This window comes from Antedon bifida, chromosome 8, assembly GCF_963402885.1.
Source record: "Antedon bifida chromosome 8, ecAntBifi1.1, whole genome shotgun sequence".
NCBI lineage: Eukaryota > Metazoa > Echinodermata > Crinoidea > Comatulida > Antedonidae > Antedon > Antedon bifida.
Window position 1 is genome coordinate 21,151,818 of NC_136233.1, and position 18,731 is coordinate 21,170,548.

Here is an 18,731-nt window from a genome sequence, read left to right on the forward strand (position 1 = left end):
GCTTCTTTTTTTCTGTTATTGATGGCTGCTGTATTCGTTTAGTTTCTCAAGTTTACTACCTCTGTAAATTGTTAATTGTAGGTATTTTAAAGATTAATTGTTGCATTTGATAATGCAGTATAGTACGTTTTAGATATAGGTATTTCTTTTTGAATATCAGATCACATTTGTAATGTGTAGCTCCCAGACCCAGCTAGCATAAATAGAATCCACACGTACAATGTTTAGTGTCGTGTCCTTCTGAATTTCAGTGGTCATTTGGTACCGATCATTCTAATCAACGCCCGGGACATATTAGTCTACGCCCGGTAGGGACCAGTGTTGTTTTATGATATAAAATGTTATCAAGTACATGCTAACATTATTATTTAATGTTTTTGTGATGTTTAATTGTACATTTTATAGATTTTAATGTAATATGATAAAAAATGAAATGTGTTTAGTTTGTTTACAGTTTGATATGAGTGACTGCTAAAAACTAATCATGTATGCTATGTACAAGCAAACACACCCGCCAACTGGCATAGAGCATTGCGTTTATTGCAATTTCTACAACAATGACGAAGAGAGCCTACTCATAGCCGACACAAACCAACTTCATGTTTATAGGCTTTCTAAAGACAATCAGGTAACACTGTCTATTTCGGGGTTATTACTGCAGTAACTATATTTTTTACTGCAATAATGTATGATTTTTAGTTTTAGTGTTAATGTAGAGGTTTATGAGGGCAGTAACTTCAATAAATAATACGTAAACAAATTTCTAAATAATTATAAATAATTGCACATTGTTAAATAGTGAAGAATATGTAGTAACTGCAGGTAGACATGGTCCCTTAATATATCTTTTAAATACAAATACTTTTATTATTTAGACTTGTTTTGAGCTTATAACTAGCATTGCAGTATAAATAGTGGATGTTTTATATTGATATCTTTTGCAGGAAAATCAGGAAAATGAAGCCTCTAAGAACACAGAAACATCTGCAGGTAAAAAAATAATCATTATCAATTTAATGTGGCCCCTTAATAGGGATTGTCTGTAGTGTTAAAACATTACCCCATGTTACCCCTCATTCGTTTTACAGTAAAGTGTCCCGTTAATACTAATAGCATTGTCCCCTGAATAGGGGTGTTCCAGTGCAAGGGTTTTACTGTACTGTGCCATTTAGTCAAGTTAAAATTAAACATTTTGTATAACTTCTAATGTATATAGTTTTAGAGCTTTTACTTTTATTTTTCTTGTATTTTTTTCAAATCTGGACCTCTTGGGAGACCAGTACTTGTGTATTGAAGAGCTATTCCAGAATAAAGAAAGATTTGTATTGTATTGTATACATTTTGATTTGTGTATTTATTATGCCTCATTTGCAGACTCAAAACCTAAGAAAGACAGGTTGGAGCACTTGCAGACATTCTCTATGTTTGGCAGCATCATGTCAGTGAAGCCAGTCCAGCTATCGGGTTCCTCAAGAGACTCGCTGCTTATCAGCTTTAGTGAGGCTAAGGTAACGTTGCTTTGTCTTCTCACAAATGAGTATAAAGTTCTGTCTACACTATCAAACTTTGTGCCCATATATGGACATGTCATATCACTACCATATTTGGACACATCTCACTTTTTTGTCACATAAAGTTTGATAGTGTAGACAGAGCTTTAACAGAGTTCATTCCGACTCTGGTCTAAATTTTGATACTGTTCTTAGCTGTGGTTGAGTTTTGACACCGGTCTATAGTTGAATTTTTCCACCTGCTCTAGTATGGATTTGAAACCATGCAATGGATTCAAATGATACTTTCATACAGATTCTATTGAGGAGTGACAATAGGCTCTTTCTCTTAAAATTTGCATTAACAAATCTTCTATGTCAATTAATATGTTTTATGTTTCTGATACCATTAGCTATCTTTGGTGGAGTATGATCCTGGTACACATGATCTGAAGACCCTGTCTATGCACCATTTTGAAGACAACGATTTAAAGGTTAGTTATCTAGATTTTTATCGTAGTGTAGTCGTTATACTACACTATAAAATCCATATTACAGGAACACCTTAAGCCCTTAAGCTCTGTCTACACTATCAAACTTTATGTGACAAAAATTTGATGTGCCCATATATGGACAAGAAAATGTCATATCACTACCATATTTGGGCACTTTTTGTTGTCAAACTAATTTGATAGTGTAGGGATTTCCCATAAATAGGGGTTGACCGTAGTGTTAAAAACCAATATTGCCCTCGTTTTCCCTAAGATGTCTCCCTGATTGCTATTTTGTTTAAAAATAGATTAATCCTATTAATTTACAGAATGGATATTTTGATCGTTTCACGATCCCTGAAGTGCGTGTGGATCCTGAGAATCGATGTGCCGCTATGGTGGTGTACTCGACCAAGTTAGTCGTAGTTCCTTTTAAGAAAGAAAGCGTTTTAGATGATGCTGAAATTATAACTGAAAGGTAGGGTGCACTGAAAGCATTATATTTTCTGGTTCTGGTTTTTAAAATGTATTGTAAATGGTTTAAAGGTCTTGTTAAAAGTATTGTAAATGGTGTAAAGGTCCTTCGTTAAAATCAAGAATGCCAACTCTATTGACATCTTTAAACAGTTGCTGAAAACCCATCTCTTTCGCATAGCATATGGAAAATTTACATAATTTCTACCTAGTTCAAGCTTTGCTTTAGAGAAAATTTGTTTTAGTTAGACGCTATACAAAAGACAATTATTATTATTATGTACCGTGCATTATTTTCTCCCATTCTCAACAATTGGAGGTACTATTGCACGCTCAACTTCAGACTTTCGTGCACTCAATCTTTATTTATGTACAGGTTGAGTCACCACCAGACTGAAATTACAGTAAACACATGATTGAGATGGTCAAATGGATTAATACTGTTTTATTTTTTTATTAGTCGATCAGCAGTGCAGCCCACGTACATGATAGATTTAAACACATTGGATGAGAACATTTTCCATGTGATTGACATTCAGTTTCTGCATGGTTACTACGAACCGACGTTGCTTGTTCTTCATGAGCCATTGCGTACTTGTCCGGGGTAAGTGTACCGCATTCCTTGCACATTTTTTTTTTTTTCAACTTTATTTTTTATCTATAAAGTAAAATCTGTGCTTAGAGATTTTTACTTTTTTACATTTTGTTTATGTTGTGATGGTTTCTCCTCAGACGCATTGCTGTTCGTAACGATACCTGTTCGATTGTAGCATTGTCGCTAAATATTGCCGAGAAAGTTCATCCTGTAATCTGGGCGCAGAGTAACTTGCCCTTTGATTGTACACAAATACAAGCTGTTCCAAAACCTATCGGTAAGACTATTCAGATAGAAAGGATCAAATACAGTAGAAGCCCATCTTTGGGACACCCTTAAGGGCGTTTCACACCTGTTCTGATACTGTCCCGGTCCGACACTGGCAAATCAAATCAAACGTCAATGTTTCATTTTCACTAAGAGCCAATCAATATGCGTGTAGCTGTTTTGAAACATAATGATGTACCTGACCGGAACAGGTGTGAAAGACCATTTATTCCTGTAATTGGACATTTTCCGTGATACGAATGAGGGGCCATAATTTATTTGTTCTTGTTTATCACAAATTATAATAGCATGTTTCTTATTTTTAAGGTGGAGTCTTAATATTTGCTGTCAACTCACTGTTGTATCTTAACCAGAGTGTGCCCCCATTTGGTGTTTCTCTAAATTCTATAACGGACAAATCAACGGCATTTCCACTGAGTAAGTAGCAGTCAATAATATACATAATACCATTTTCCTGCAAATTTATGTCAATGTTTTGTATCACAGTTAAACTGCTTCTTTGGACACCTCTATTCAGGGGACATGAATGAGATACAATATATATTTTAACACTATGGCCAACACCTATTCAGGGGACACTTTGTATAGTTGTGCTGTATTAATAAATAGTTTTTATTGTATGATCATAAATATTATTAATGCTTGCTGTTTGTTTTATTAAATTTCAAATATTTTACAATTTTTAGAAAAACAAAATGGAGTCACGATATCATTGGACTGCTGCCAAATTACGTTCATTAGCTTTGATAAGTTAGTGCTGTCATTAAAAGGAGGAGAAATGTAAGATAATAGTTTTTAACAAACATAGCGTTAATATTTTAAAAAATCCAAACTTTTTTAGAGTTCCTATAAGCTTGTTAGTTCCATGTTTGAAATTTCTATTGTAAAAAATAAGCCTTTCCTTTTTACCATTAAAAATGCATTCCTAATACCAACCCAAAAGTGTCCAGTATTGCAAGAGTTGCCTGTATATCTGTAATTAAATTCTAATTCATCATTCTTTTTTTTAAAAACAAATATTAATAAGAGAGGAATGTTCCAGCAACAACTTCTTAAAATTTGAGTGAAAATTGATCGAGGATATGCGAGATATAACGCTGTAATGACTGACAAGCTATGTGAAATGCTGTATAGGGCTCCACATTCCACATTTTTAAACGTATAGCTACTCTTTAATATGAACAATTTTTTTTAAGAGTTGAATTTTGATATTTTCAGCTATGTTTTAACTTTGATGATTGACGGCATGAGGAGTGTTAGAGGGTTTCATTTTGACAAGGCAGCGGCTAGTGTACTGACGACTTGTGTGAGTAACTTGTATATACATTTAGTTGAAATTAGTCATATTTAAAATCCATTCAATAGTGACCACCACCAGGTAGACTTTCTTTATTAGTACTTCTATTATGGATGACTGGTTGAAAGCATCAATTTTATCTGGCCAAATCCAGTATATTTATTTATGTTGTATATTCCAAACAATTTAAGACAGGTATCCATTGGATCCTTGCATTGTAACATTGTTTAACTCAGCTAATTATACCTAATTTTTATTAAATTAATATTTCACCATGGCTCTGGGGTTTTTTTGCCCTTTGTTCAGCTACGGAAGATGACCATGCACCCTCCCACTTAGTGGGCAAAGGGACTACCAACCCAGCTTCGTCAATAGCAATTTTGAAAATGACCTTTACAATTCAATAATCCACACCATATTGGGTGCTCAATTTTCTATCTCAAATTACCTAAAATAAATTACCGCATTCTTTTTTAGATATGTAAAATGGAAGAGGGATATTTATTTCTTGGATCCAGACTGGGAAATTCTCTACTTCTTAAATATACAGAAAAAGCTCAAGCAGAAGGTAGGCCTTAATTAGATGATTATGTTTTAGTTTGTTTTTTGTTTTAGTCAGTTGTTTATTATATGTTGTGATAATATATATATATATATATAATGTTGTGTCCAAAATGCCTCTGACCAAAATGATTTTAAATTATAGCATAGTAGTAGTCAATATTAATTACAAGCAAATATCCAAAGATGACTAATAGAACATTCTAAAAACTGTTTATTTCTAGTGGAATTTAATTGTTATGATTATATATGATTATTTATATTACATGGTTTTGTTGATTTTTAGATGCAGTCAGGAAAGAAAGAAAAGAAGTTAGTATCAAATATTGTTTTAAAATAATTACTGTATATACTTGTTAATATTCTTATATTCTTTTTTTCTGAAATACCATCTGACTTACATGTGTGTTTTATTTTTCAGGGAGAACCACCAACTAAGAAAGTTAGAGGAGATGATGCAAGCGATTGGATTGGTAAGTACTGTCTCTTATTTGGTAAGTACTGTCCCTTATTTGGTAAGTACTGTCCCTTATTTGGTAAGTACTGTTCCTTATTTGGTAAGTACTGTTCCTTATTTGGTAAGTACTGTTCCTTATTTGGTAGGTACATTTTTTTTTTACTTCAGCATCTGACGTGAACCTACTTGAAGATCCTGATGAGCTTGAAGTGTATGGCAAGCAAGCACAGAAAACTGGCACGCAAGTTAAAAGCTATACATTTGAGGTATGCTACCATTTTTTACTCTTTAGAACTCCATACGTTACTGTAAAACCAAATCATTACTTGCATTGAAATCAAGCTTTTAAAATAATTATGAATATTCATTAGATTCGACACAAACATGCTTTTATCATTATGAGTTATGACAGTCTGATTAGGTTTTTATAATTATTATAATTAGGTTTCAGACAGTCTGCTTAATATAGGGCCATGTGGAAGTATGGTAATGGGTGAACCAGCATTTCTTTCTGAGGAGGTAAGTATTGTTTAAGAATGTATTGTATTACAGTAGAACCCTTACTTTAGGACACCTCTATGGAGAGGACACTTTCCTATGAATTTAATGAGAGACAATTTTGTTTTAAAACTATACTGTCAATCCCTAACCTCTGTTTGGTTTGTGAAGGTGCAGGAATTGTACATCACATGTTTCCAAGTTAAAAAATAATTTAATATTTAGGTTTTTACTCTTCCCAATAATAAATACTATATATTGGTTCTATTTCCGATTAAGTATATTATAACTAAACAATATTTGTTCTTAGTTTCAAAATAACCCAGACCCAGATATCGAATTGGTGATTTGTTCAGGCTATGGTAAAAATGGAGCTCTATCTGTTTTAAGGGTGAGTTATCGTTTCACGTTCAGTTGTTTCACTTTTTTAAGAGCCCTAACCTTCAATGCAGGAATGTTGCTACACAAAACAATATCCCTGTGGATGAGAAAAAGTTAATGAAGCTGGGTGCCTTTATATCAGCCCTACACGGCCGTACCATTTGTGTTTTAAATGCACTTTCTCATATGTCACACTGTGTAAATGTACCTTTTAATTTCAGCGTACTATAAGACCACAAGTTGTCACGACCTTTGAACTTCCTGGGTGCTTGGATATGTGGACAGTGATTGGTCAGAAAGAAGCGATTAAGGTACATATTTTATTCTGTTTAACTGTTCAAAATATAACATTAGACAAGCACTTTCTATTTGGGCATACAGGATGTTTAACCAGTAACTGGTAACATTGATAGACCACAAGTAAACTCCATTGAAATATTTGTGTAAAGATATGTATGTACACTATCAAATTTTATGTGAAAAAACAATGTGATGTGCCCATATATGGACATGATGTCATATCACTATCATATTTTGGCACATCACACTTTTTTGTCCAACTAGTTTGATAGTGTAGACAGAGCTTAATGGTTATTTATTTGACTTTGCTTTTTCTTTTGCTCTAAGGAAACTGAGGGTGTAGAGGGTGAAGCTAAGACCAGTACAAGTACAGAAATAAGTCATTCATTCTTGATTCTCAGCAGGCTGGATTCTACTATGGTAGGTAACAACTAGTTTTATACCAATAGCTAATGTATTGAGAGTGATATTGTATTGTTTCTTCTTAGTATAAAAGTTGGAATGTTAAAGATGTATTGTATAATAATAAATAATTCTTAAAACATTTTTGTTTGAATATGCCATTTTGAATTGATGTCATTTTGTTATCTACTTTGACCAAAAATTGGATCAGAATTAATACTTTTACTTTTATGTTGACTACAATCAAGTGATCAAATTCTCAATAATATTTTGATGACATCATTTTGTTTTAGATTCTTCAAACAGGACAAGAAATTACAGAGCTGGATCAAAGTGGTTTTAGTACCCAGGGGCCAACTGTTTACGCTGGTAACCTAGGCAACAATAAATACATCTTACAAGTCTCACAGATGGGTGTCAGGCTGTTAGAAGGAGGTATTTTAGGCAATTTTTTTTATATCATAATCTAGATAACAATATATCAATCAATCTTTTGTTTATTTTTTTTAAGAAAAAAAAAACAGAATAGTATGTTTGTTAAGTATTTCTATATTTACATTATATTATTATTATTCTTGCAGCCAATCAACTGCAGCATATTCCACTAGACATTGGCTCTCCTATCATGCTGTGCTCAGTGGCTGATCCCTTTGTAGTCATCATGAGTGAGAGTGGGCATATAGTGCTACTCAGTCTGAAAGAGGACTCTCATGGTACCGGGCACCGATTGAGTATACTCAAACCAGAGATATCTCAGGTTAGTTATTTTTTAAAACTATTTAACAAAAGTTAAGAACAATTTACACAGACGAGCGGTAACGGTAATAAAAATATAGAATCTATGTTATTCCTTATGACCATTTACACACAACGAGAAGCGGATAGACGGTTTCTGCTCAGGATAGATACAGATTCTACGTGGGACAAGCTATTTTGTTTTCCATTTATCATTACCGCTCATCTGTGTAAATTGGCCTCTAGTTTTAAAAACTATTTAACAAAACAGTTTTTCTATAGTATTACGATGTTCAAATAACTCTTTTTTACACCCTTGCCTCCCCTTTTAAACATTTTCCATACAACCTTATATATATGTACTAAGGATAAATAGATAGATGATGGATGAATGGACAGACAGCCAGACAGATGGACAGATACTTAAAAACCCACTAAAGCACACTAACCAATTCAATAATGTATTATATCTCGTACTCGAACAAACATGATTTTAAACAACTAATATACTTTTTTTTCCTCCATACATATTGCAGACATCAAAGATTCTTGCTCTGAGTGCTTATGTCAATGAAGGCGGTATGTTTACGACCAAATGTAAAGTTGCGAAGACTCCTGTGAAAAAAGATAGGAAGAAATCCGAATCTATATCTGTTTCTGAAACAAGGTAGCATTTTAGTATATGTTACAAAAATGATATTAAGATTTCTTAAATGTTTTCATATCAAGATATTTGGCCTTGGGATTTTTGTCCACCCACACTATAATTCATTGTTCCCGAAAATTAACAAATGACATGGCTGCAGTGTATCTATTGAATTGTCTAGGTAAACACTTACACACCTCAGATGTTGTATTCACCAATAATGCCGAGGGAAATACCATGAAATAAAAAAATTATCCTATCCACTTAAGGAGAATCCTTAAATATTTATTAACTTAAGTGAAATACTTAAGGGGAATATCTCATTTAAGTGTGATTTGTGAATATGACCACAGATCTCTATTATTTTTTATCATTTAATCAAAGACATTTTCTTATATATTGTAGAAATGTAGATGATGAAGATGAGTTATTATATGGTGATTCTGAACCCACTATGTTCAAACCTACGACTGAAGAGACGAATACAACCGAAAGCAGGTAATCTTGTGTTCTTATGGCGAATGTCATTTGTACTGCTGCTAAAGCAGGTAACATTGTGTTCTTATGGCGAATGTCATTTGTACTGCTGCTAAAGCAGGTAACATTGTGTTCTTATGGCGAATGTCATTTGTACTGCTGCTAAAGCAGGTAACATTGTGTTCTTATGGCGAATGTCATTTGTACTGCTGCTAAAGCAGGTAACATTGTGTTCTTATGGCGAATGTCATTTGTACTGCTGCTAAAGCAGGTAATCTTGTGTTCTTATGGCGAATGTCATTTGTACTGCTGCTCTATATTTTGTTGTTGTTATTGTGAGATAGCAGAATGGTAATTAAGTAATGGATATACAGTGCTGGCATTTGTCAATATAGTTAAGAAGTACTTAAGTGAAAAACTGAGAACTTATTTATCAAACCTGTTATTTTTATATATGGAATAGAATTTTGTCATCTAAGGTCGTGTTAAAAATAACCGATAATTAACCGATAATCTACCTGATGGTGTTTAACCGATTCCACTTGAGAAAAATTAACCGATAATTATCTCATTCAAATCAGACAAATTTTTGCGTTGTGATTGGGCATCTGGTTGTTTGGTAATGACTGCTCATGCACACTTTATTGGTTAAAAAACTAAGCGATAATTTTGTTTTGGCTGCAGAAGCACAGCCTTTGATTTAAGTAAACAATTTTTCTTAGATTTTTTTTTTTTTAAAGCAAAAGTCATTAATTAATCTTTATTACTTTTAGTAAACCAGAAGAGGTCAAGGAGGAGGTCATTGACCTAAGCTATTGGTGTGCTGTTTGCAGGGAGAATGGTTTACTTGAGGTAGGAAGGTTAAAATATGGAAATCACTACAATACTATATGATTTCTTTCTGCTATCTAATTTGCTATTAAGACTAATAATTTAGCTTTATGAATATTCATGTGCCATGATGTAATGAACTAAAAATAGTTTTTACTCAATTAAATGTCAGTCATATTTTATAAAGTTCTTTTCTCTTATTCTAGATATACTCTCTACCCTCATTTCAATGTGTTTTTGTAGTGCGGAATTTCCCGATGGCCGGAAAGGTACTCGTGGACAGTCCATTGGCAATCACAAGGTATGCTCTCTCAAAAACATATACTCTGTGAAACCCTCTCCCCTCCAAAAAAAAAAGATAAAACTAATGTAGTAAACCCATTTTAAAAGCCACACTGAGGTGGAATATTCCTTTGCTTGTATTCAGCATTGATTGATGTGTTTTGCTTTGCTTACTTTGTAGTGAACAGACACAACAACAGCAGCATCAGATGTTACCGGTGGTGAAAGAGATTATGATAACTGGCCTAGGCAAGGGTAACAGTCGACCATACTTGTTTGTAAGTATCTTAAGCTCTGTCTACACTATCATACTAGTTTGATAAGTGTGCCCAGATATGGTAGTGATATGCCCAAATATGGTAGTGATATGGCATCATCATGTCCATATATGGGCACATCACATTTTTTTTCACATAAAGTTTGATAGTGTAGACAGAGCTTTATGTTCCGTGCTAACCTTTTATTTTTTATCCACACACAAAAGTTTGTTGAATTGAATACAAATTCTGCTCGTTTTGTAGGCAATTGTTGATGATGATCTGATAATATACGAAGCTTTCATTTACGCTGTACATTCAGACCAAGACAGGTTAAAGGTCAGGTTTAAAAAGGTAAGAGTTCATGTATGTAATTTTTGTATGAAATAATAATAATAATGTGTGTGTAATTTAAATGTCAACAGTTTTTTACTGTAATACTTTTTTAATTGGAAGATTCCTCACTCAATGATGATGAAAGAGAAAAAGGCAAGAAAGAGTAGACAGAAAGAGAAGGCACAAGAGGAGGAGGAACCAGCAGTAAAACAGAGAAGGGCCAACAGATTGAGGACATTTGCTGGGGTTTCTTCATCATCTTATTCGGGAGTAAGTTTTTATTGATTGGCATTATATTATAAAGTATTATATGACTTTATAAACTAATAATTAAGATAAAATTGTTTATATTATTTGGTATAAACTATTTATATTCCATTGAGGTTCAGTCACTGATCCTAAGCTACAATATTTAACAGTTTTCAAAAATATAAATTAAAATTCATAATTAAGTATAGTATTGAATATTTTGTTTATTTTACATACTTATTTGTTACAGGTGTTCATCTGTGGACCTTATCCGTACTGGTTGTTTGTCACGGCTCGTGGATCACTACGAATGCACCCCATGCCTGTTGATGGCGCTGTTACTTGCTTCGCAGATTTCAATAACATTAATTGCCCCAAGGGATTTTTGTATTTTAACAAACAGGTATAAAAAAGATTTTACGTTTTGAAAATTTGAATCTTAATAATTATAGGATGTTTAGAGTATGTATATCAAAATGTTTGTTTTTAAGTAAAATGTATAATTGACTGATTTTTCTAGGGTGATCTGAGAATATGTGTATTACCGTCTCACCTGTCGTACGATGCGCCATGGCCTGTGCGCAAGGTACCATTAAGGTGTACACCTAATTTCTTGGCCTACCACATAGAAAGCAAGGTATGTTTTTTGTTTTAATAGTGTAGACAGAGCTTTAGCTTGTAAGGTACAGTAGTAGTGTGATATTCATAAATTATTGTTTTGTTATAGACATATGCAGTTGTAACCAGTACACTTGAAACCACAGACAAGATGGTTGTCATTACAAATGATGAACGAGATGTTGTGGTTGCAGAGAGAGGTTAGTAACAATGCTGGAAAATATCTGATCAAAAAATATTGTTTGAAAATAAATTTGATAAATTTATTTATGCTTAATATGTGATGTTTTCTTATAGATGATCGTTTTGTCTATCCTACGAAAGATTATTTCACTATTCAGTTGTTTTCGCCTTTAAGCTGGGAACCAATACCAAACACCAAGTAAGTATTATTGTCTGTCTACACTATCAAACTTTATGTAACCAAAAAAATGTGATGTGCCCATATATTGACATGATGATGTCATATCACTACCATATGTAAACATATCACTACCATATTTGGGCACATCACATTTTTTTTGTCAAACTAGTTTGATAGTGTGGACAGAGCTTTACAATTTGCACCTCTGGAACCCCAACAATGTGTCCCCTGAATAGGTGTTACAGAGAAGCTTTATCAATATTTAATTTGTTATATATATATATAATTTTCTCTTCTGTTTTTTATTTTTTTTTTTAGAATCCAATTGGAAGAGTTTGAGCATGTGACCTGCCTGAAAGCAGTTAGCTTAAATTGCGAAGGAACTGTGTCTGGAAAGAAAGACTACATCGTCATGACATCAACATTTGTTTACAATGAGGATATTCAATGCAGAGGAAGGGTAAGAACCACCTACTTTTGTTTTTTGTTTGTTTATGTTTTAACCAAATAGTATTAAAAAAACGTATATAGTTGAATCTATTCAAAATTAAAAATTACATTACTGTTATAATCAAAATGGTTTTCGACTTTGCAGATATTTATTTACGATATTATTGAAGTTGTACCGGAACCAGGCCAACCACTCACCAAAAACAAAATAAAGGTAAGATAAGATTCAACTTGGTTATGTCAGTCATTTGGTTATTTTAGATTATTTATACGTGTACACATTCCTCAATGCATGTATTTCTTTATACAGTATTTTGACACAAAATGGCAAAGAATAGTAAATTTAATTACTTAATATTAGGCATAAAAAACTTTGTTACCCAAACACAGCATCAATTGAACAGGGGCAGTCAGTTGGTCAGAAGTTTAAAGATGTATTGTCCCTTTGACTAATTCCAAAAAAATAAAAAATAACAGATTTCGAAAAAAGGTGGGTCATTTTGAAGTATCATAATAGTTATTAACTATCACCAAAAATTTGTCGAAAAAAAAATCATTTAACTGAAATACAGATGTTTTTTTGTTTAAAAAATAACTCTGACTTCCAGTCAAAGTTTTCGATCAAAACATACCCCATAATGAAACGCGCTTGTTTGGCTACTCTGTATGCATAATCATAAAACTTCCTCACGATCTGTGCGAAAATACCTTCTCAACCGTGACGAGTTGTAAACAATCCTAATTAGCATATGCATAATGCGTACTTGTGGTTTGAAATCTTTGTTTACTTTCGCTCGCGACGATTTTCCAGACGAAATGTAATCAAACTAATTTACCTGTTAATTATGTAAACTTGTTGCTTTTGGCTCGAATTTTCGACTTAAAGTGAATAACTTTAATATTACTTTGATATGGCCAATTTAAATTTAGAATATTTTGACTTTCATTTTTTTGTGTTTCAAGGGACAATACATCTTTAAAAAAATTAACACTAATATAATCTAATTTATAGACACTATATGAGAAAGAGCAAAAAGGTCCTGTGAGTTGTATTTGTGATGTCTGTGGATTCCTCTTATCATGCATTGGACAGAAGGTATGTCATAATAGAATTCTAACGTTTATCTAGTAAATCTTTAGAGACGACTAGGGGGGTTACCCCGGTGTACTAGTACATCACAGCCACTGATTATTATTGGGCCCTCTGAGAGACCAGTCTTCCAAACTGGTTGCCCAGTATAAATAGATAAAAATAATAACAATTGTCAATGTAAATGAATGAATTTTCCTTTTTTCCCTGTAGATTTACCTATGGACATTCAAAGATAACGACCTGATAGGCCTAGCCTTTATCGACACCCAGGTATACATACACAAGGCTCTTAGCATTAAGAACTTTGTCATCATTGCTGACATCACTAATAGTCTGTTCCTCCTTCAGTACCAGGAAGAAGACAGAACACTTGCACTTGTTAGCAGGGTAGGTTGTAGATATTTTTGTAGTGGAGCTGTAGCTTGATGGGTAACATGCTTGCCTTCTAATCCCAAGGTCCAGGGTTCAATTCTGACCTAGTGCCAGGGTTGTAACTCACAACTCTTTCAACTCCACTCCCTAAACCTCAAATGAGACTTAGGTTGATAAGCACGATAAATTAAAAAATAGTTTATCCATCCTGTAATTGCCGAGTTTGTGCTCGCTGTCGGATGCGTATGAAATATAAAAATAATAAATATTATAACATGCATATTTTTTGTTATAACCTGCAAGATTAAATAATATCTATTTCACAGTTACTAATTAAGATTAATTATCAATTTTATTATTTTTTTCAATTTTATTAATTTTAATGATTTTCAGGACACCAAACCTTTAAAAATATACAGTGCTGAGTTTATGATTGATGATAAACAATTAACATTCCTAGGTAAACTTACATTTATTTGACTTCTAAATATTAGCACTTAAGCTCTGTCTACACTATAAAACTAGTTGTACAAAGAAATGTGATGTGCCCAAATATTGTAGTGATATGACATCATCATGTCCATTATTATATGGGCACATCACATTTTTTGTCACATAAAGTTTGATAGTGTAGACAGAGCTTTACATATTTATTTGGATATCTACATGCTCATATTTTTGTATAAATACAGTAAAAGAAATTTAGTAACTGCAGTATAAGTAACATTATTTTCTCTTTGTAGTTTCTGATGCTGACAAGAATCTCATTATCTATCATTACCAACCAGAAGGTACGTATTGTCTTCTTAAGCTCTGTCTACACTATCAAAAAAGTGTGATGTGCCCAAATAGGGTAGTGATATGCTCAAATATGGTAGTGATATGACATCATCATGTCCATATATGGGCACATCACATTTTTTGTCACATAAAGTTTGATAGTGTAGACAGGGCTTTAGTCTTTGCAATACAGAAAGTGTTATTAATTAAAAACCACTTTTGGGAAAGCCATGGACCTAATACTAATAGCACAGCGGTATATTTACATATCATAGCACATACTGTATGCATTAACTAAGACTGAGAATAGACCAAAGCCCAAAGAGGATCTGAATTCGCTCCAAAACTTTTCCACTTACTAAAATATAATTGAAGATAAAGCTTTATAATTACATTTATTTGCACTGTAGCACCAGAGAGCTATGGTGGCACCCGTCTTCTCCGCAGATGCGACATCAACATTGGAGGTCGGGTCAACACTTTCGTTAGAGTGCGCTGTAAGAGACAGGACCCAGCTAGTGATAAACTTATGTCAGGCCCAGGAGAAAGAAGACATGTAACTTATTTTGGTGAGGAGGCGGCAATTAATACCACTTTACCATTTGTTTGTTTGTTTTTATTTTTTGCTCACGAAAGATCACAAATTACCTAGACAAGCTTTATAATTTTTAATGTGATGTGGCTGTGGGTGATATTGTAAAAAATTAAATGTGGTAAAATTACTAAAATTTCTTATTTCTTATTATTGAAATATTAATTTATAGAAATGTAATATTTTTCGCAGCTACACTGGATGGAGCCATGGGTTTTCTCGTGCCTGTATCGGAGAAAACATACCGCCGTATGTTGATGTTGCAGAACGTATTGACGACGAGTTATCCCCACGTAGCTGGACTGAACCCAAAGGCGTATAGGTAAATCGAAAAATCCAAAAAGAAAAAATCATTCTAAATAAATCAATCATTAAGTGTCAAATGATGTCAGTCATATCAGGGCACTGAGCTCGCCTTTCCAAGATAGGAACTTGTAACAATCCTTTGATCTTATGTCTGGCTGCAACAAATACCACAGTACTGTACTAATGTACATATTCCCCATGACGTGCGGTGTCTGTTTAGGGGCGTGGAACTGATCGTGTCGCAGCCACAGATAAACCCTTTGATCTGCATAGCAGCAAACAGTAGTAAAGTTTGATAGAATAAGCACTGCACCAAATCTTTAAATAATAAAATATATAGGCTATATATATAATACTATTGAAAAATAGAGTTTACAATGACATGACATGTTATATTTTTACAGACATATAAAGTACAATGAAAAAATGCTGATAAACCCAAGTAAGAATATCGTGGATGGGGATTTACTGTGGCATTTCAACTACCTCAGCGTTGTTGAACGAAACGAGCTGGCAAGACGTATTGGTACAACCGTAGACCAGGTAACCTTGACCTTGTTCAGAACGTATAAAAAACATACGGTATATTGCTACAGGATATTTAAAATTTGTTTTGTTTATACTTTTATACTTTTTTTTCTGATTTCAGATTCTTGATGATATAATGGATGTTGAACGCCAAACAACACATTTTTGAAAAAAGAAAACAAACAAAAAGTTTTGACAACAAATTCACCCAGCAAAGTTACATTTTGTTGTTTTACAAATAACCGACCTCAAATAGGAAAAAAATCCTAGAAAATTAAGACAGGTCTACCACTAATACCATATCATATATTTAATTTAGCTATCACTTTTCACACCAAACAATAGCTTATAACAATTGAAATTATGTCAAAATCAAATTAAATCCCAAAAAAATTATTTCCACATCCCTGTGTGAAAATATTGTATGTAAATAATGTTTTTTTTTTATACCGATGGTAATAAAATTACTTTAGACTATATCTATACTTTTTTGTTAATCTACATTCACATACAAGATTTTACGAATATGTAAATGGTGCTCTTTTAGGCATAGCAATGACAAGTGGACAATTTGTTCAGAAAATTTGGTAATTGATTTATTCAGGTTTGTTACTCTGCAAAATGTTCTGGTATTTTATTTCTAGTTTTTCTAAATTCATCGATGTTCTGATGAAGCAAAACACCTGGTCCTCCAACCTTTGTTTTCCAGCAACTAAATCCCCTACCCTCTAACTTGCTCATAAAGTCTTCTGACTTTGAACAGCTAGGGGGTACAAAGCAAAAAGCACATCCTCCACCCCCGGCACCTGTGAGTTTAGCACTAAAACCACATTCAGCAGCTAGTCGACAAATTTCATCTAGTTTAGGATGTGATACACCGAGTGTACATAACAGTCCCTGGTTGATATGGACAAGTTCGTTTAATTTATCGATATTAACATGAGAAACATCCTGAAAGATATTCTCCACTGATTCGATAATAGCGCCAATACCTTCCAATACAGGTTGAATAACGGTAGGCCATTCTACGTTTCGTTTTCGCACTTTCTCAACTAATTTTTTCGTTTCTCGTTGAACTTTAGTGTCGATAAGAATAATTTCTAAAGTAATTGGACATTTTACGTGAGCTATTACCCCGGATTGGTATTTAATCAACCCGCCAAACACACTGACTGAATTATCAACGCCGGATGGGTTCCCGTGTAGAATCCGTTCGGCTGAAAACGCCCATCGATTCACCAGATCAAGATCGGTGTTTTTAAATTCTTTGATAGCTTTTACGGCGGTTAGCATGGTTGCCGACAGACACGTTGTATACGATGCAGATGATCCAAGGCCTGCACCAATAGGAAGGCACGATGCAACTTCGACGTCCAATGGGGGAGGTTCATTCGAACACACTATCGATGAGTATAGATAAAGAAATACTAATACGGCTGTATTATCATAATCAGATGGAAACAAGGATTTAACCTTTGACCCTAAACGCTCAATGTCTTCCACTGACAAATCCGGTACATTTTTCACATCACCACCTCCTGTGGGTAAATGGAACGTCTCTGTTATTTGTTTGATAGGCCATTTGAATGTTCTGTTAAAATCTACAAGTTTAAGGTGGACATCGTTGTCTTTGCTAATTTTAGCGCGTACAAATGTACACATATCTAAACTTGCTGCTAATGCTGGCTTGCCATACACCACGGCATGTTCACCGAACAAGATAACTTTACCAGGGGAGCTTACGCAAATCTCTTCTGTTTTTCCCTCCATCACTAAATCATCATTTCCCTAAAAAAATAATAAAGATGTTTATTGTACTGTTAATTAGATAATAATCATGTTGTTTAGAAATGTATATATGGATGGAAAAACAATCTTGATATACAGTAGTACACACGTACCTAAAACAAAGTTCTGATCGAATTTTATGTTTCTTTTGAATTATTTGAATTTTCTTTTTCCTTGATAACTTTTCCATCACTTGGAATTAAGTTTGGGATTCCATTGGTAATTTTATACGAGACACCAAGTTTATCATTAATCAGCTCATTATTGACAGGATCATATCTGGAAATAAAAATTGATGATATTATTAAATCAATGCTTTTATTTTATATAAATTGTTTTATATCGTGCTTAAAGGCGTATTTGGCGTTTCATACCTTCCAATATCCTAGGCCTCTTACTGAATTTATCCAACCACCACCCAAGCAATAGCTTTCACAACCCCTGACACATTTTTCATCCGACCTACCTTAGCTTTTCTTTACTTAATGGACAGGCGATTGTATCTAGAATCTTTGGATCAAAACTAGAAATACCACATCTGAAAGCAATTGTACTTGACACCTTATTATATAAAACTCTGACAATCGCTACCTTTCCGAAGCTAAGGTTTTGCATCATTTGCAGGTTGAATTTTGTCGGTTTTTTGACGAGCGTGAAAAACTCGAGCGTGAAATTAACAATATGTATGGGATGCCATTGGTGTCTTACTAGACTATTTGCTAAATATAAATAGTTACGACGTAATAATTGGCTCTCGCAATCATAACAAACATTTAAAAAATGAAGAAATATA

At 33.5% G+C, this 18,731-nt stretch overlaps 2 protein-coding genes across 2 annotated transcripts; one reads left to right on the top strand and one right to left on the bottom strand.

Moving 5' to 3' along the window:
- Nucleotides 1-10: 10 nt before the first annotated feature.
- LOC144850698 (cleavage and polyadenylation specificity factor subunit 1-like) lies at nt 11-16,629 on the top strand. Its single transcript, XM_078708076.1, has 42 exons — nt 11-81; nt 455-628; nt 945-990; nt 1,375-1,508; nt 1,904-1,984; nt 2,311-2,459; nt 2,916-3,059; nt 3,188-3,327; nt 3,645-3,755; nt 4,025-4,118; nt 4,557-4,644; nt 5,113-5,203; nt 5,483-5,508; nt 5,618-5,669; nt 5,822-5,919; nt 6,098-6,172; nt 6,462-6,542; nt 6,754-6,843; nt 7,160-7,252; nt 7,528-7,669; nt 7,816-7,991; nt 8,506-8,636; nt 9,021-9,113; nt 9,866-9,944; nt 10,130-10,224; nt 10,387-10,483; nt 10,727-10,816; nt 10,919-11,068; nt 11,298-11,450; nt 11,568-11,684; nt 11,775-11,865; nt 11,963-12,047; nt 12,348-12,489; nt 12,625-12,693; nt 13,492-13,575; nt 13,783-13,959; nt 14,338-14,404; nt 14,688-14,735; nt 15,135-15,293; nt 15,509-15,638; nt 16,027-16,165; nt 16,272-16,629. The coding sequence occupies exons 2-42, from the start codon at nt 485-487 to the stop codon at nt 16,317-16,319; spliced, it is 4,299 nt and encodes a 1,432-aa protein (XP_078564202.1). The 5' UTR covers nt 11-81; nt 455-484; the 3' UTR covers nt 16,320-16,629.
- On the bottom strand, nt 15,508-18,187 carry LOC144850728 (mevalonate kinase-like). The gene is made up of 2 exons (XM_078708129.1): nt 18,052-18,187; nt 15,508-17,938 (listed from the first exon to the last, which is right to left on the bottom strand). The coding sequence occupies exon 2, from the start codon at nt 17,918-17,920 to the stop codon at nt 16,760-16,762; it is 1,161 nt and encodes a 386-aa protein (XP_078564255.1). The 5' UTR covers nt 17,921-17,938; nt 18,052-18,187; the 3' UTR covers nt 15,508-16,759.
- Nucleotides 18,188-18,731: the final 544 nt, after the last annotated feature.